This window comes from Pteropus vampyrus, unplaced genomic scaffold, assembly GCF_000151845.1.
Source record: "Pteropus vampyrus isolate Shadow unplaced genomic scaffold, Pvam_2.0 Scaffold140, whole genome shotgun sequence".
Taxonomy (NCBI): Eukaryota; Metazoa; Chordata; class Mammalia; order Chiroptera; family Pteropodidae; genus Pteropus; species Pteropus vampyrus.
Window position 1 is genome coordinate 2,283,341 of NW_011888921.1, and position 19,864 is coordinate 2,303,204.

The following is a 19,864-nucleotide window of genomic DNA, read 5'->3' on the forward strand; positions in this document are numbered from 1 at the left end:
ATGCTTGTCTCCTTTGTCATAGATTAAATGACCATATAGGCCTGAATTTATTTTTGGGTTCTCTAATTTGTTCCATTGATCTGTATGTCTGTTTTTATGCCAATATCATGCTGTTTTGATTCCTATAGACTTGTAGTATAGTTTGATATCAGGTAGTATGTTACCTTCCTGATATTTACTTTTCTTTCTCATGATTTCTGTGACTATTAGGTACCTTTTGTGGTTCCATATAAATTTTAGGATTTCGTTCTATTCTCTGAAAAATACCATTGGTATTTTGTTGGGAATTGCATTGTATCTGTAGATTGCTTTGGGTAGTATGGACATTTTAATGATATTAATTGTTCCTATCCATGAGCATGGCATATGCTTCTGTTTATTTGTATCTTCTTTAATTTCTTTCTTTAATATTTTATAGTTTTCTGAGAACAGGTCTTTTATCTCCTTGGTTAAATTTATGCCTAAGTATTTTATTCTTTTTGATGCAGTAGTAAATAGGATTGTTTTCTTAATTTTGCTTTCTGATAATTTGTTGTTGGTGTATAAAAATGCAACTGATTTCTGAATATTAATTTTGTATTTGGGTTCTGTCTGTATAGTATGTCATTTCAAATGATGACAGTTTTACTTCTTCCTTTCCAATTTGGGTGGCTTTTATATATTTTTTTTGTCTGAATGCTGTGGCTAGGACTTCCAATACTGTGTTGAATAAAAGTGGTGAAAGTGGAAATTCTTTTCTTTTTCCTGATATTAAAGAAAAAGCTGTCAGCTTTTCACCATTGAATATGGTGTGAACAACGGATTTGTCATATATGGCTTTTATTATGTTCAAGTATGTTACCTCCATCTACACTTTGCTGAGAGTTTTTATCATAAATAGATGTTGGATATTGTCATTTTTTTTCCTGCATGATATGACCATATGATTTTTATCCTTCATTTTGTTTATGTGGTGCATCATGGTAATTGATTTGCAGATGTTGAAGCAATCCTGCATCCCAGGAGTCAGTCTCAGTTAATCACGGTGTATGATCTTTTCAATTATTGCTGAATTAGGTTTGCTAGTATTTTGAGGATTTTTGCATCTAAGTTTATCAGGGTTATTGGTCTCTAATTTTCTTTTTTTGTTGTGTCTTTGTCTGATTTTGGTGTCAGAGTAATGCTGACCTCATAAATGAGTTTGGAGCCTACACTTTTCAAATTTTTGGAATAGTTTGAGAAGGATACTTATTAATTCTTCCTCGAACATTTAGTAAAATTCACCTGTGATGCCATCTGGTGCAGGACTTTTGATTATTGATTTAATTTCGTTAGTAGTCATAAGTCTGTTCATATTTTCTCTTTCCTTCTGATTTAGTCTTGGAAGATTGTGTTTCTAAGAATTTATCTATTTCTTCCAGATTGTCTAATTTGTTGGCATATAGTTGTTCTCAGTATTTTCTTATAATCCTTTGTAGTTCTGTGGTGTCAGTTGTCATTTCTCTTTCATTTCTGACTTTATTTGGGCCCTCTCTTTCTTGATGAGTCTGGCTAAAGGTTTATCAATTTTGTTTACCTTTTCAAAGAACCAGCTCTTGATTTCATTGATCTTTTGTATTGTTTTAGTCTCTATTTTGTTTATTTTCACTCTGATATTTATTATTTCCCTTCTTCTAATCTTGGGCTTTCTTCTTTTTTTAGTTTCATCAAGTGTAAAGTTAAACCGTTTATTTGAAATTTTTCTTGTTTCTTGAAGTAGGCCTGTGTTACTAAACATTTCTCTCTTAAAACTGCTTCGGCTGTGTCCCATAGAATTTGCATCATTGTGTTTTCATTTTCATTTGTCTCAAAATATCTTTTGATTTCTTCCTCGATCTTGTTAACCCATTCATTGTTTAGTAGCATTTATTTAGCCTCCATCTTTTTGTGTGTTTTTCAGTTTTCTTCTTGAAATTGACTTCTAGTTTTATACAGTTGTGACCAGAGAAGATGTTTGGCATGATTTTAGTCTTCTTAAATTTATTGAAACGTGTTTTGTGGTGTAAAATGTGGTCTGTCCTGAAAAATGTTCCATGTGCACTCGAAAGGAAGTATATTCTGCTGCTTTTGGGTGAAATATCCTACAGATATCAATTAAGTACATCTCAGCTAATGTGTCATTTAAGGCCACTGTTTCCTTGTTGATTTTCTATCTGGATGATCTACCCATTGATGTCAGTGGGAGTGTTTAAGTACCCTACTATGACCGTTCATCTCTTCCTGTATATCCTTCAATATTTGCTTTATATATTGATGGGTTCCTATGTTGGCTGTGTAACTGTTTTTGAGATTGTAGCCTCTGGTTGGATTGACTCCTTTATTATTATGAAACGCCTCTCTTTGTCTCTTGTTATAGTCTTTATTTTAAAGTCTATTTTGTCTGATATAAGTATTGCTACCCAAGCTTATTTTTCATTTCCATTTTCATGAAATAATTTTTTCCAATCCTTTACTTTCAGTCTATGTTTGTCTTTCTGTAGTGGATTTCTTATAGGCAGCTTATGAACAGGTCTTATTTATTTATTTTTTAAATTCATTCAGCCACCCTATATCTTTTAATTGAACATTTAGTCCATTTAAATTAAAATAATTATTGATAGGTTTGTAGTTATTGCCATTTTATTCATTGTTTTCTAAGTGTTTTTGTAGTTCTCTGTTCCTTTCTTATTTCTTGCTCTCTGCTCTTTTTATGTTGATGACTTTCCATAGTGTTGTGTTTGGACTTCTTTCTCTTCTTGTGTGTCTCTGGTAGACTTTTGGTTTGTGGTTCCCATGTGCTTCATATATACCAAGCTATGTTTATATCAGTTTATTTCAAGTTTATGTTTGCTTAATTTTGAACACTTCCAAAATCACTACGATTTTTATTCACCCCCATCATGTTTATGTTTTTTCATTCTTTTTTACTGCTCTGTGTGTGTGTGTGTGTGTGTGTCTGTGTGTGTGTGTGTGTGTATTCCTTAGTTTATTGCTTTAATTATGCGTAATCTTCCTACTTCCGTCTTTTAACCATTGTATTGGCTTTAGTGTTTGTTGAGCCACTGCTTTTACTAAGTGTTTGCTTTTGTTAGTGAGCATTTTTTCTTTCCTATATTTTCTTTTTCATATTTTTTTATCTTTTCTACTTAAAGAAGTCCCTTTTATATTTCTTCTAATACTGTTTTAGTGGTGATGAACTCCTTTAGCTTTTTCTTGTCTGAGAGGAAGATTTTGTAAGGTGTTTATTACGTAGAGTCAGTTTAAAACCTTTTTGTGCCATTGTTTTAAATGAGTCATTGTTTTTTTTATTTTGTTTTGTAAGTATCTCTACATCTTCATTTTCATATCACAGAGAACAGCCATTTTTGTAAACTGCTGCTTGAGTTAAAGGAGTGAAAGTATTATTTATATAAAACATTAACCAACTGATAGGAGTTGTCACAGTCCTTTGCTTTGCTGGGAACTAAATGCTCTGATTTGTTTTTCTCCTTCTTGCTTCAATGAGGTCGCAAACCTCAGTTCTCAGCGATGTGGTCTGAGAGGATTATGGTTAAGGGATACATGTGACACAATAGTCCCATGAAGAAGTTACAGCTGATGACAGGACTCTTGTGCTGCAAACCCTGAGCAGCTGGAAAGCTAAAAATAACTCAGAGTAGTTCTTAGACTGGAAATGAAAACCTCCTGTGAAAGTTGAAGAGCTTTCTGAGAATGACATTATAATTTTAAGGGAGTCTGAAGAAGAATTATACAGGAATCTGGTAAAGAACCTTGCCTTAGTTATACCCTCATAACTAAGAACCTTATACATCTTCAGGTCAACACATAGCTTGAAACTCCCTTTTCTATTCATCCTCATATTACAGTCACCTTCTATGAGATTGGCTCTTTATTCAAAAGCATAAAATTTGGGAGACTGGTAACCTGGGTCACATGAGACCTAGGTGATTGAGAAAAGGGAGACAGTTCACAGCTATGGATTTGGTGAATAGGATCTACCAGTAAATATTTTAAGTCATAACCAGTTAGTTTTCCAAGAATTGAAAGTAGATAATGTAAAGACAGTTGAAATATGGTTAGTTAAGAAGAACGAGAGGGTAAGTAGAGGAGAACCTGTGGTTATAAAGTCAAGCTAAAGTTATTGTTTCTTAATAAAACTAAGGATCTTAAAGTTGTAGATAGAATATTGTGAAAGTCCATTAAGTCATAAAGGATCTGGTTGTAACAAAATTATTTTCATTCTAATTCCAGGATATAAAATTGGGAGCTACAGAACATTCTTCCTCAGGAGGTGATACAACTATAAGTGTTCACAGGTTCAAAAAAGTTTTAGATAAATGGTTGGATGTTAAAGCTATAATGGGATATTTAAAGCAAAGCAAGACACTTTGGGGATATTGAAACCTTAAGAGGTTAGCCTCTAGGAAGATAATCATTCTCTCTCACTAATGTCTTCTTGTACACTTGTCTTGTTTTATCACTTCTGTCACTTTTATCGTTCCTCAGACTTTATTGGGAATATCGTGCAGCTTAATCTCACCCATATTTCTTTTACCAGTTTTACCACTACCAGATGAGAACAGTGCAAACAGATGATGGCTTCTAGAAAAGGAAAAGTATGAAAACCATCACTAACGGCATTTTCACATTTTTTCTTTTCCTTTTTTTTTTTTTACTGTTCTTTACTTGTTCCCCTTCATTTAAGCAGATCTTTAAGGAAGGCTAACCTGAGGTTTTAAAATGGTGGAAAGCCTATGGGAAAATAGAAAAGCAAAAGAAGTTTGAAATTGTGCTAATTGGAAATTCTAGTCCCAGCTCTACCTGTGGGTATAAGAAAAAAGTTCAGTCAGTCCCTCTTCTATGAGAAGGCTCCTAACTGAGCTTGTTATCTATCTACCACGGTTACTTAACTGCTTTTAAGGAAGTTTTATTTTAAAGGGCATTTCAAAATTCTATTTTCATATTTCCTATAGCCCTGTTTAGAAATTTTAAGAATATAAAACATTTATAATCATATGAGAACTCCACTTGATAAAATTATTGCTTCCTTGGCATGGACTAGAGGGAAATACTTAACAGTAATTATGCTTGAGGCATCTGAAATGTGATGTTCTGATAACGGAACTCTAAAGTTTATTTTAACACAGGCAAAGGAAAGCAAAGGCAGGATGTATATACCAAATCAGGACGCTGTTAGCTTGTGAACATTCCCTCATGCATAGAACGAAAAAGTAAAAAGAAGCAGCAGCATTTTCATGACACAATCTAATTATATTTAGAAGTGAAGTACATACATCTATCCCTGGTGTGAAATGACTGAAAATTACAAGTTTAGCTACTTGAGAACTAGTTATAGCCATTTACCAATATAAAATAGCAAGATTTTTTAAAGAATTTGTTCCTCAATTTTTAACTTGCAACAGAAATCATTTATAAACCAAGTAGTCACTTCCAAATCTAAAGAAATATATGAGTCAAAAGATATAAAGTATTTGGCAGTTACACAGGTGCCACATAAACTATAATGGGATGGCAGGGGTGGGGAACTTCTAAAACTAGCCTGGCACATTCTAGTTAAACGTCTGCCTTTCAGAAAACATGTCAACATTGTCGAACCCAGGGCTGGCTGACAGTGCTCTAGACTGTACTTCTCACTTTTCGCGCCTTACTCGGTAATCCCATGAGCCTCTTCCGTGTTGCCATTCACCAGCTCTCCCCATTTGCCTGTATGGCCTTTGGGATCCCTTTAGTAAAACCCTAGAGAATCTCCTGGAAAGGGATCACATAATAAGATAGTTCAGTTAGGTCAATAATAGTAATCGACACTTAACAAAAACAGTAATTCAAATGGGCAGCACCCATAAAAGTGTTAGAGCGCTGTAGTTAAAAAGTGCAAATGAAAAAAAAAATTGACTCAGATGGGAAAAGGGAGACTGGTATCTAGTCACAGTAGAAAAAGGCATCTTCATACTCTGCTGGTAGAAGTGTTCATTTTTGTATTTTGGGTGACAGTTTAGCAACCTGTATATCAAAAGCTTCCCAAAAGGCCATGCTAGTTAAAATCCGTGTCTGGAATTTAGCCTAAGGTAATTGAACATGTGCAAAGATAAATAAGTGCAAGGATGCTCATTGCAGCAATGTTTATAAAAGCAACAAATTGGAAACAACTTATGTGTTCATCAGTAGAGGAACTATTTAACTAAATTATATTGCAGCTATTAAACATGATGATGCAGAGCTTTATATCAAGCTAGAAAAATGTCTATGATGGATGTTTATAAAACAGATTATATAGCATGGTACCATTTTGGTTAATGTGTCTACATGTGTGAAAACCCAAAAAGATGTATTCCAAAATATTAAGAAGTGCAGCTCATCTCTAGGAATTGGGAATGCATAAGACACTTTTTCCCCTGTATCTTCAGAATTTTTTTCTTTGTGTATATATTGATTTTTATCAGCAAGGAAAAAGCTATTTTTATTCTAAGAAAAAAATAAACCAAACTCTTGCTACATGTAAAGAGTCAGCAGAGTACTCAAGGTGAACAAGACCTGGTCACTCGCCTTCAGAACTTGATAGTGTGATTAACAGAGTGAAGGAGACAGTATGATTTGTACAAAAATCGTTCTGGGTCACTCCTTGATCATCACAGAGTCACCACCAAGGGACGTTCTTAGAACATCCTTACACACTTTGTAACAGATTTGAAATCCTCACTTCTGGAGGCTCCCTCCTCCTTGAATGGACCCCTTTTCCACCACACTTCGTTCCTGTCAACACGTTCCTGAATGCCTGGGTCTCGTCAAAAACGTGCTCACCCATCCCCCATAGTGTGCCATTTACTGAGCGGACTGTGTGGTTCCTGTCTGTGTGTCCATGTACTTTTCCTTAACCCTGTTAGGAATATCTAACTTCCTTTCCTCCCACCCCTGCTTCTCATAGTAGAAGTCTTTACATCTTCAGCATTCAGCCTGCAGTTGACATTTTTCTTTGCTCTTTGCATTTTCTCATTATCAAGTGTTCTTACAGGCTGAGGAGGTGATCTAAACATAAGGAATAAAGTTTGACTTGGTCTCTTCTGTCTCCGCAGTCATTTTGCACAATTGCGTGAAGGAAAAAAAAAAAGTTCGACTATTACTTATGTCTCAAATCTGTGTGAACTCTGCTACAGTCAGGGATAACACTTTGGAATATATCTCATTCATAACTGCATGGCATGTAAATAAAATTTCATTATGTTCCATATTTTGCGATATCTAAATTTTTACATAAAGGTTTTTGCTTCTAAACTTTTGTTTCCCTGGAATTTGCTATGTGCATGGATTCATGGTTTAATAAGAAATGGGAGATCCTGTATTTTCACTTTAGTCCTCTAATTAAGATTTTTCTTCTGTTGTATTCTTCTTGGAATTAATTACTTTGTTTTGCTAGTCTTAGAGACTGCAGGGAGCCACATGTTTTTTTCCACATTCATACATCAGTTGCTCTTTAATTATGTTTCGATACTGTTTTTCATGGTGTAATTCCTCAACTATTATTGTTAGACAATAAACCTTTCTTGCCTCCTGCTTTGTGTAGAGGTTGAGACCATTAAACCAAATAAGCCTGGAGTGCACTTCAATCTCATAGTCCATGACAACCGTATCAGGGCAGGAATAGCCTATTTGGAAATTCTAGAGATACAATCAGATAATATCACTTGCTGCCCAAGACAAGTTTCCAACACCCTTATACGTAAACAAGAGTTTGAACAGCGATCCCAGTCTGCTCCTTATCTTGGGCAAATGATATAAACTCAGTATTTTAAACTCTTGGAGTAGAGGCTTCTATTGTGAAATAGGACTTTCAGTCTTGATTTTGCAGGGTTATATGAGACACTTGAGAAGTGTTGGACAGATGTTAAGCAGTAAGTTATTTCATGGACTCCCTGAGTGCGAATGCCAGAGATTTGAGTAATGGGCTGCTCACCTATAACCACCCTAAATGCCACAGAGCAGTGACACTCAGGCAGCTCTTTCCCCAGATCCTCTTACGCCAGCTCTTTTATCTCTGCCTATAAGACAGATTTCACCATTTGTAACCATCACATGACCCTTCATAAATATGAAGAATACCATCCTATTTAAGGAGAAGTCCAGGGCCTTATTTCATTCAGAGACCGCTTATAAGAAATTTTCCTGCCAAGTAATTACTAGAAAATGCTCATCTTTGGACTTGTCTTTCTACCCCATAGGACATTCTTTCTCAGACACTTGTCTTATAGTACAGTAGTCTCAACCACTCCAGGGTAAGGACTGGTACCCACATAAACTTCCTAGCCAATAGCAACAAATCGTATTTTTTAGTGTTGTCAAACTCACAGCACCAGCTTGAAGGCCCTGGGCAGAGTAATTTTTCTGCTTGCATTTCTTGTCCTGATTTGGTTAAGGAGGATCCTGCCCTTTTGGGCTCTTTTGTTGAAGGAGCTGCCCACAAATAAGAGGAGGAGAGAAGCCAGATGAAAGGAGGGAGGCCTGGAAAACATAACTTGGGTAAATCACACATGACGTCTCTTCTTTTCTCTTCTACACCACTCAGCCAAGCTTTCAGATCTCCCCTTAACTCAGACCAAGCACGTCTCCTCTTTATCCCAGTGTGAAATGTCAGTACCAACAGCCAAAGATAGAAGTGGTCAGGTCACTACTATTCTGCAGTGGTGGGCGACATTGTTTTGCTTTATTTCGAGATAATAACAAATGAACATAGGTAGTCCTTTTAACCACTGCCAGCCTTGAACTTTTCGTACAGTGTTAAGTCAGGTTGCTACAAATGAGTAAATAAATGTATTCTTGGGACTGGAGAGAGCAGTGGGTGTGAACAGATGTAATGATTATAGATTCCAAACTATAATTAGAAATTTGCTTGATATATTTTCCAAGAAGGAAGAAGTATTAACAGAGACTTTATTGACTTCCTTGGCATTGAAGACATTTACCTAAGACCCAAAGGTAACAATTAGTAAGTTACCTGAATGAGCGTAAGAATTAATAAATTTTCTAGCCAGAAGGTCAGTAACCATACATAAACTCTGATCTCGAAAATGATTTTACCTGATAAATTTTAAATCATCTCTCCAAGTATTTTTTAAATTTAATCTGCTGAATGGGAAAAATTAGGTTTCAAGGTTTTTTTTCTATTTTATCTTGGTACCACGTGACTTGGTAGAAAAGACTAATGATCGAATTTTGAGTAAACTTGGGGAGATGGCATAGAGGCCAGGACTGTAATAATCCATCTCTTAATAATCAGTCATTTAAAGATTATTTAAATTTATCCAGAGAAATTGTTAAAATTGTACTTCATGTAAAGCAAAACTTTAGGAGAGGATTTTTTTTTTCTATCATTTCAATGTCCCGTTATATTTGTTAGGCCTGTAGTGGAATTTATTACTGGAAAATCCAGCCTTTTTATTTTAAACAGCACAGTTTTATTTATAAATCAGTACCTTAAAAAAAAAAAAAAGGCCAATTCCCTTGTTTGTTACTATTCTTTCCAGCCCAGCATTTAATTTGTCCCTTCTTCCCAATTGCCTAATGGAATGTCTTCTGCCAAGAGATGAGAAACCTGGATTTTACAGCACTAAAAAATTTTCACCTTTTTCCCTGGCATTGCATTCTAAAATACCATATCAGAATTTGACCTAGCTATTTCTCACGGACAACTGTTTCTCACGGACAAAAGTCAGTAGGGGTTTTCCTCCACACAAAGGGACATGGTCTTCTATCACACGAGAAAAATGTACGTGCAGATCAGTTTATTTGGGAGCTAGCTGCCAACCTGTGCAGCTGAGCGATGGCCCTGCAAGGAAGAGTGCCTGGAGTCAGGCGAAAGTGTGGTTCTGGTTCCAGGCCTAATTCTTCAAAACTTAACTTTAGTGAGCTCCTGCTGGATGCCACCAAACACAGCATAATGTGGGCAATAGAGAACAAGTTGCTTTTGTACACTTTACAGATGTCTGCAATGATGACCAGATTTTCATGACTATATTCTACCCTACCTCACCTCCCCTGTGCCATTCTGAGAAATTATTCTTTCTTTTTTTCTGCCACTCTACACAGAATTTTCCTCTAGCAGCTTCCCCGTCAATAATAGTAATACCTTCATTGAAAGGAAGAGAGAATGAAGGGGCCTCAAGGACTCTGGCTGAAACAAAAAAGAGAGGGCTTAGCATTTTTGTATAGCTTTAAATACTCTTAAGTTTTATTGGTTTTAAATAGCTGAAATTGCAGATAGAAGAATCAGATAGTGACATTAGCCTAAGACATCATAGTGTCTGTTTTCCTGGCCCCTCTATGCCCTGGCTAGGAAAGGGCTCAAGGCAAAGTCACACTGTTTGTGGTTATAATCTCTGGTGAAATGAAGCTGAAATGAAGGTGTGTTGAGTTGGGTTCAGCCACACACATTAGAGTAACCTACTAAATGCGGGGAGCTTCAAATACTGATGAACCTTCACAGGCTCCCTGATGGAAAGCGGAATCACAAGTATCAGATTGTATATGTTAAGCAAAAAATACATCTCAAAAGTGTGAAGAAAAGGAGGAAGTGGTGGTAAAATTAAGTGATTTTGTACTAATTGATGCTGAATGCAGAGAAGAATTAATCACATTTAGTGATTAAGTGGTTCTACCAAGTGACTGCAAAATGCATTTCTTTCTCCCCATGAGCTTTTAATTAAAAAAAAGAAAAAAGAAAAAAAACTGAAAAATTAAAAAAAAATATTAGGTCCAAAGTAGTCTGATTCTTAAACAAAAGGAACATAAGCATCCTGACAAGCTGTGAGAATACAAACTCAAGTGTTTTAAAACAATTCTGTTAAAATCCACATAGTAATAGAGATTGTTTTAAATTGTATTAGGTCTATGTTTGGCCATTATTTCTTTGTTTTTTTAACCCATCAGGCTTTTACGATCTAAATTAAAGGCTCATTTATTTTGTAACTGTTGCTGTGGTTTTTTTTTCTTCCTGGGAATGAGTTGGTATCCTTGATGGATTTGGGAATGAATACCAAAGACCATTGTAGCTTTTGTGTATGTTAAAGTATCTTCTGGCATTTGTTTAAGGTTATAAAATGGTACCTTCTATAAAGTGGTGAGGTCTAGAGAGAAGTCAGGAAAAATAATGAAAAAGTTGGAAAATAAGATATTGAAATTTTCATTGACAGCACTTTGTCTTAGATTTTTCTTCTTGCTAAACAAACTTCCTTCCTTCCAATAGGCATCTCTGATTACTGTGTTTGTTTTCCAAATACAATACTCCTTTTGCTGGTTGAGATGGGAATAATTCTGGGATGATTGTGTCACATACATAACACTGATATTTTCCAATGAACCTGTAGAATAACGCTAAACTGCTCAAGAACTTATTTCACTGAGAGCAGACTATACTTGCAAAAGTCTTATTTCACTGAGAGCAGACTATACTTGCAAAAGTCATGACCACGCCTTTTGTGAAGTAACTAGTAATGGTTGGATTTTTCTTTCTCTATAAACACATCGATGTATCCACTAAAACTAGAAAATAAATACTTATAAATTAGCACTTTTTCAAAAAAATTATATTTGTTTTTTCCTTTCCATATAGGAAGAATTTAATGGAAAGCCTGACTCCCTCTTTTTTAATGATGGCCAGCGAAGAATCGACTTTGTTCTGGTGTATGAAGATGAAAGTAGAAAAGAGACCAATAAAAAGCGTTCAAATGAAAAACAAAAGGTAAGTTTTTAATGCTATTTTCATTCCTTTTTATTCCTTATAATACTGCGAAACAAAAAAAGTGCTACTTTTATGTGAGCAGTAAAGTGAAACTGGTGTTTGAAATATCACATACCATATATACCTTCATATTTTCTCTGCTCATCATTTCCTCAAAGCATGTTAACAAATTTTTTATTTTTAATTTGAAATAGAAACTTCCGTAGGCTCTTAACCTCAGTTGGTTTTACAGCTGAAAGCAGACTTTTTTTTCCCAAGGAATTGTACTTCCTATCGGTAGAAGAGATTTATATTAAAAACTCACTTGGCTGTTTGCAGCTAGGTAAGAAAGGAAGCTAATGATTAATAATGATAGCAAGTGTAATAACTAGGATTCAGTGTGTGCTCACTTATGGATGGTTATGTGCCTTTTGCGTGCATTTTCTCATTTAATGCTCATAACGTCCTATGAGGTGTATTCTGTTCTACCACCTAGATGACAGAGTTGACTGTTAGAGGGTTTAAATGATTGTCCGAGGTCATGGACTCTGGTATAAGAAATAGTGGAGCCATGGTTCAAACTTTTGTCTTGAATCTAGACCCTGTGCTCTTGACTGCTCCCATTTTCTGTCACCTCCCTTCCTTCCCTTTCATCTATTGCTAGTCAAGCCACTTCTTCCTCCCTTTGCCTCAGGCTCTCTCAGGATCATCTTTACCTCAAGATAGTAAACCGTTTTAATAGGCTAGGGTTATTACACCTGCCTGGATCTTCTTTATGTGCACTCAAACTGTATTAAACTGAAACAGGAGGAAAAAAGAGAGCATGCCTATAAATGTCACTTTTACCTACCTAGAAAATCACTCCCTCGTTCTTTTTTTCTTTTTTTTCCCCTACACCTGTGCTGTCATACACACACACCTTTAATTGTCCCTGCCTGGACTTTCTCTCTAAAGTATATCATTATTCAATTTATTGATGTCTGCCTATTCTTTCAAACCAAGTGATGAAACCTGCTTAAAATGAAGTAATCAGTGCTGTTTTATTTTGGGTTTTTCTTTGTTTTGGAAGGGATAAGTTTGGAGGTTTATATTTGCATAGTGTCATAGGATGAGCCCAGGCTTTGGAACCTGACATTCAAATTCTAATTTTGCCACTGTATTATTTGGATTAATTCTAGTCGATGTAATAAACTAGCCCCAAACGACAGCGACTTAACAAAATAAAAGTTTATTCATGTCAGGTCAAATGTGGCATCCCTGTTTGGCACAATGGTTTGAAGGTACAGGCAGAGCTCTATAGTCATTCAGGAACCCAGGCTAGCACAGAGGCTTTGCCATATTCAACAAGTAGTTGGTTTCTCACATCATCCAGAGCATCAACATAAATGGTAGGTAGAATAAGAGAGGAGACGGAGGAAGTACTCATTCTTCTTTACCTCTTTGGCCTGGAAGTGACTACATCAGTTGTGTTCACAATCTATTGATCAGAACTAAGGAAGGTGGAAAGTGTAGTTTCTGGCTGGACAGCTGTTTCTCAGTAGGAACCTCATACTGAAGGGGAACAGGAGTTCTGGTGGTTAGCTAGTTTGTCTTTGCCACAGCTGCTAACTGGCTGTGTGACTTCTATGAATTTTCTTATCAATATATTATTATTTTTGATATGCTTGTTATTTTTACATTTTGACATCGCTGATATCAAAGTATATCTCATAAGTGATGTGTCATAATTTCATTGGCTGGATTTTTTCTTATTTGTACATAGAATATTGGCTCACTATACAACCAATGGCATTTTCAATTCAGGAAAATGAGAATCTCAATACCTAGTCCATAGGATTATGGTTTTGATTAAATAAAATAGTACTTAGAGATGTTATATAAATTTTCAGCACATATTAGATAATAGATGTTAATTCCTATCCCTTCCCTTTTATTTGGGATTTTCTTAAAACAATGCACTGATATGAAAAGGCATGACTCTCCTTCTGTTATTGTGTAATTTTATCACTAGCATTAAATAGCTTAGAGTATTCCATCATGTTCCTGTGGACACTGAAATATCTTCTGTGCAGCCATAGTCACCACCATCAAATATTCATTATGCATCTGAATGCCGGTGGAACTGGATTGAGTGCTACATAAAGTAAGTTAAACAAATCTAATCCATTAAAGTATAAAGGAAACAGTTCTGGTTTTAGGCAAGAGCTTCACTGCAATGGTGAAGGAGCCGTAGAGCTGCTTGCATTATTAATAAGTTCTGCATTTGCTTTACACAGAAACATAGATCCCAGGGTAACCCTCATAAATCAGGAGGGGGAAAAAAAAACATCATTAATTTTGGCAATCCCTGAACTCATGGATTGATATACTATGATGCTGGTTTTTATAAGCCATACTTTGAAGTGTTTTGAGTTTCTGTCTGTACATATTACTTAATTTAGACTCTACCAAAATGCAGAGCTCAGCTTTGGAATCACATTTTTATTAATTGGAAAAGCAATTCCAACTTTCATTGTACTCACTGTCAGGCCTTATTCAGAATTTAGGGCAAAACCAAGGAAAGGGAATTTGAAAATATTGTTCGCTTTGAGAGAAAAAAATCATATTGATTTTCTAAAGCAACACCAAGGTCGACTTTGCCAGGGGCTGATCTAAAAAGTACTGTTAAATACTTTTTTAGAGATGATGGAGAAAGAAATGTGATAGGACCACAATATCAAAAACATAGAGGGGCTGTGCCAGGGGCTGATCTAAAAAGTACTGTTAAATACTTTTTTAGAGATGATGGAGAAAGAAATGGGATAGGACCACAATATCAAAAACATAGAGGAGTACAAGGCTGCATATTTCCATGAGCAAAAGAGAACTTATTTTTCTAGCCAAACCTCCAAATAGAATGTAACTTTATCTCCTTTATATTATTGTAAATACTTCAGAAACCTCATACCTTCCGTTTAAAAGCATAAACCATTTACATTTAGATTTTGCAAGGGGATGATTATAAGTGGTTTCAATAACAAACGCTCATTTAGCCAGAACTGTTCTTAGCTCAGAACCAGTTTGAATTTTTTTTAACTGCAAATACAGGAAAATCAAACTCAAAATGGCTTAAATCCTAAAATCCTAAAAATAATAATTTTCTCATTTAAGAAGTAGCCTGGAGATAGGACCATTTCTGGGTTAGATAATTTGTTGGCTTAATGAGCTCATCAAGAAGCAAGCTTCATTCCATCCTTCTGGCCCACCATTCTCAAAAGGTTAGCTGTTCTTTTTTTTTTTTTTTTTTTTTCAGAGAGATCTCTTTATTTTTTTTTTTTTATCTTATTATTAGTTTCAAGTATACAGTACATTGGTTAGACATCTATATAGTTTAGGAAACAATCTCCCTGATTTTTCTCCTCTCTCTCCTCTGGCTCTGCACCTAGCCATTACATTACTGCTGACTGCATTCCCTATACTATGCTTCCCATCCTCGTGACCATCTGTCAGCTACTAATTTGTACTTTTTAACCCTTCACCCCTTTCTCCCAGCCCCCCTCTCCTCTGGCCATCACCAGATTGTCCTCTATATTTGTGGATCTGTTTTCGGTTTGTTCTTTTTGTTCCTTAGATTCCACGTGTAAGTGAAATAAGATGGTATTTATCTTTCTCTGTCTGACTTATATCACTCAGTATAATAACCTCTAGGTCCATCCATATCGTTACAAATGGTAGGATTTCATTTTTTTAATGGTTAAGTAATATTCCATTGTATATATGAACCCTAACTTCTTGATCTAGTCGTCTGTTGATGGGCATTTAGGTTGCTTCCATATCTTGGCTATTGTAAATAGTGCTGCCTTAAACATAGGAATGCGTAGATCTTTACAAATTAGTGTTTTGGTTTTCTTTTGATAAATACCCAGAAGTGCATTTGCTGTGTCAAAAGGTATATCCATTTTAAATTATTTGAGGAACCTCCAGACTGTTTTCCATAGTGGCTGTGCCAATTTGCAATCCCACTAACAGTGTATGAGAGTTCTCTTTTCTCCACATCCTCACCAACACTTATTGTTTTTGACTTATTAATGATAGCCATTCTATCAGGTATGAGGTGATATCTCAATGTGGTCTTAATTTGTATTTCTCTGATGATTAGTGACCTTGAGCATCTTTTCATATGTCTGTTGGCGATTTGTATTTCCTCTTTGGAGAAATAGCTATTCAAATCTTCTGCCCATTTTTAAATTGGATTGTTTGGGTTTTTTTGTCGTTGAGTTGTATGAGTTCTTTATATATTTTTGGGTATTATTCCCTTGTCAGATGTTCATAAGCGAATATCTTCTCCCATTCAGTTGGTTGTCTTTTCATTTTGTTGATGGTTTCCTTTGTTGTGAAAAAAATTTTTAGTTTGATGTAGTCCCATTTTTTCTTTTTTCTTTTGTTTTCCTTGCCTGAGGAGATATGTCTGAAAAGAAATTACTAGTAGCAATATCAGAGAGATTACTGTCTTATGTTTTCTTCTAGAAGTTTTATGATTTTGGGTCTTACATTTAAGTCTTTCATCCATTTTGAGTCTGTTGTTTTTATACGGTGTAAGAAGGTGGTCCAGTTTCTTTTTTTTGCATGTATCTGTCCAATTTTCCCAGCACCATTTATTGAAGAGACTGTCTTTACCCCATTATCTATTCTTCCCTACTTTGTCATATATTAAATGAGTGTATAGGCATGGATTTATTTCTGGGCTCTATTCTGTTCCATTTACTAATGTATCTGGTTTTATGCTAGTATCATGCAGTTTTGATTACTGTAACCTGGTAGTATAGGTTGATATCTGGTAGTGTTATAATATTGGCTGTTTTCTTAAACTGGCTTCACTGTCTTACAAGATGGCTGCTGCAATTCCAGGCATCCAGAGGTGAAAAGAGGGCATGCCCTTTTTCATAGCCCTTTTTTAAGGGGGAAGAAAGCTCCCCTAGAAGGTCCCTAAGCAGACTTCCTTTTATAGTTCATTATCTATCACAATTCTATTCCTAATCAGCTACTTGCAAGGTGAATGGAATTAATCATCACTAGCATAGACTAAGCAAGGCATCTTCAACTCTTAAATCACCTCATCACCCAATATCTGAGAAAACACTAGGCTTTTCTTAGTAATGAAGATGGGGAGAATGACTGTTCAGGAGGCAGCCAGCAGTGTCTGGCACAGTAAATGATTAATATATCTAAATACGTTTGGTCTATATTGTAGAGAGCAAAAATGTTTTAAATAAAACAAATTCACCTATACTTTTCCAACTCTTCCTGCTCAGTTTTGTTAGTAATGCTTCTTCCATTTCCTTTTTCTGGAACTGCTAAGTGGCTGAATTGATCAATTTGAATTTCATTTTGTCTTACAGTTGGCCTCCCTTCAAGTAGATGTGTTTATGAAGTAATGGTCTAATTCAAATGATAGTAAAGAGGATGGAAAGGGCCTAAATAGCCCCCAAACAGTATAAACAATCCTGAATATGTGTTTTATTTACTTTTCTTATCAGCAGAATCTATTCCTAAAAGTTGATGGAAAATTTATTTCTTTAAAGTTGATGAGAAGTTTATATATGAAAGTAAAAATTTGTATTTCATATCTGACCTTAAAAATTCTTCCTTGTGTAACAGAAGAATCCGGCCAATGGAGACCATAGAAAAAGAGATTTTTGAAAAATGAGTGATCAAATTATATGCAAATTTTCAAATAATGTGAGACATCTGACTAATTGGTAAAAGATCTTGTGAGCTTTTAAAACTGTTATGCATTGTTTTAGATGAGTTATCATGCTGGAACTATTTGCCTAAAAGCCAGATGAGATTTCTTTGGAAGTTTTTAAAAGTTCATCAGAAAATTCTAGTATGACGGACGCAGTACATAACTCCATTTATTGAAGTCTTACAGTCTTTAGTAAAGTTTTATAATTCCACAAAGATCTTGTACATTTATTTTCATTTTTTAATTTTTTTTCCTAACCCCAGCCCTAATCCTAATCAATATCAACCCTAACCCTAACCCTAGATCTTATACATTTTATAAACTATTATTTTAAATTTTTTGTTGCTGTTAGAAGGATTTTAAATTGCATTTTGTAATTTATTACTGTGTGTAAAAAAAGAAGTCTTTTGATTTTCATAAGTTCTATCTAGGAACTTAAAAACTTTTTTTAGTTCTAGTAGTTTGTAATACTTGTTTTAAGTTTTCTCAAAAGACCATGTTGTCTACAAATAACAGTTTTGCTTTACCTTTAACATCTTTATACTTCTTTTCCAAGTGCAATTGCTAAGACATAGAACAAGTAATACATAGTAATCACCACTGTATTGTTCCTGATTTCAGTGGGATTGTTTCTAAAATTTCATCATTAAATATCATATTTGCTATAAATTTTGGTAGTTTTCTTTTAAAAAGTGAAGGAGTTCCCTTCTAGTTATAGATTGCTAAGAGTTTTTATAATTGGGTTTTAAATTTTATCAAGTGCTTTTTAAATTTTCTGTATCTATTGAGATGATCACATGGCTTGATTTCTCATTAAGCCTTATGTGCATTAAGTATGTGGTTATTTGTAGCTAATAAAATGATGACTAATAGTATACATAATTCAAAAATCATTATTAGCTTCAACATGAAATGTATAATTTTTATAGTCATTAGCTCCCTACTTATGTTAATACCACATTAACATAATTTATTTATAATTGATTAAAAAGTGAGCTCACTTAAAAATTATATCAAGAATAATAGTAATTAGATGAGGAGATCAAAGTGACAGAAATGTAAAGGCCAGAAAATAAAATGAAGTCATGTATCAGAGGAGTAAACAAAATGATTTATGATTAACCATAGGTTCTATTCAGAAGTTTGAGTTCAGCTGGAAGTTTGCCTCTGTTTCCTCGTTGCCAAAGAAAATAGGAGATATTATCAAAACACGGTCTAAAATTTCAACCCAATAAAAACAACTGAGTGTTCGAAAGAAATATAATGTTCTGGTCTGAGAATCTCCCAGAAAGAAATGTATCCCATGGATCCTCAAAACGGAATGCCTGATTATATAGATTTAATATCGGCATACTTTCTCTAAATTGAAGAAATAAAGGGATAGCAGAAGGGAATTCTGAAGAATCAGAACAGTATAAAACATTTACTGGAAATGACATATTTGCTACAGATAGTCTATGAGTTGGAAACTTGAGGCCCATATTAGGATAGGTTAAGAAGAGATGGTGGCAACCAGTGTTGGGTGGTTTTGCCTTCTCAGACAACTTTTGGTAGGTGTTCTGTCTTTCGTTTTAGAGAGTGAAATCAGGTCTACTTTCAACTCCTTAATATTTTAGACTGAGGCAGGGAGCTCTTTATATTTTTATCTCCTTCCTTTACACCCTACTTGCTTATACTAAGATTATAGGCTAAAAGGAATAAATTAGAATCAGCAGTTTCAAATTACAGCTACGAAATGTGTTGCTGGTATAAGCATGTTTGGTTTTATTTTTGAATACTCAATACAAGAGCAGTGAATCCACATCTTGCTTCTATTTCCAACATGGGAAGTATCCTTGGACCCAGTCCTTAAAAACAAAGAAGACAGTGAAATCCTGAAAAGTAAAATCTGATTTTTTCATTTTATTTCATAAAGGTGTAGAGAAGAGGAAATCCTTTACCTATCTGGCCTTAGAGTTGAATGAAGAGGCTGTCATTTGCCCTGGCCCCAAAAAGTCACCTGTGTTTTACTTTTTTAAAAGGTCATCTGTAAAAGTTACCCTTTTAGGTAATGGGTTGGGAAAATCAGCTATACTGAATTCTCATATGGAACAGGCTTGAGGGAGATAAATACTCAAAAAATAGCTACTTAGATGCATGGAAGAGGTGTGTTCTGAAAAACAGTATTTCTTAAACTTATTTGATGAGTCATCTGCTTTGCTTGTTAAAACTAGATTAATTTAGGCCTCATCCTATACTCTACTTAGGCTGAGTCTCTAGGAGAGGGGCCCAAGAATCTGCTTTTAAAGCAGTGCTCCAAGTTGTTCTTATAAGCAGATAAGTTTGGAAAACACTGCCCTAAAATGTTTACAGTAGTTATCTCAGCAGTGGGTTACAAGTGATTATTTTTCTTCTTGGAAAATTTGTTTTCTAAG

General features: G+C 34.9%; 1 protein-coding gene across 2 annotated transcripts in view; it reads left to right on the forward strand.

Moving 5' to 3' along the window:
- The window catches only part of ANO6 (anoctamin 6), a 176,852-nt gene that overhangs the window by 102,696 nt on the left and 54,292 nt on the right, over window positions 1–19,864 (forward strand). For both annotated transcript variants that reach the window (XM_023535503.1, XM_023535504.1), the window contains exon 3: window positions 11,618–11,746. In XM_023535503.1, coding sequence (XP_023391271.1) covers window positions 11,618–11,746 — 129 coding nt within the window. The remainder of the gene's footprint in view (window positions 1–11,617; window positions 11,747–19,864) is intronic.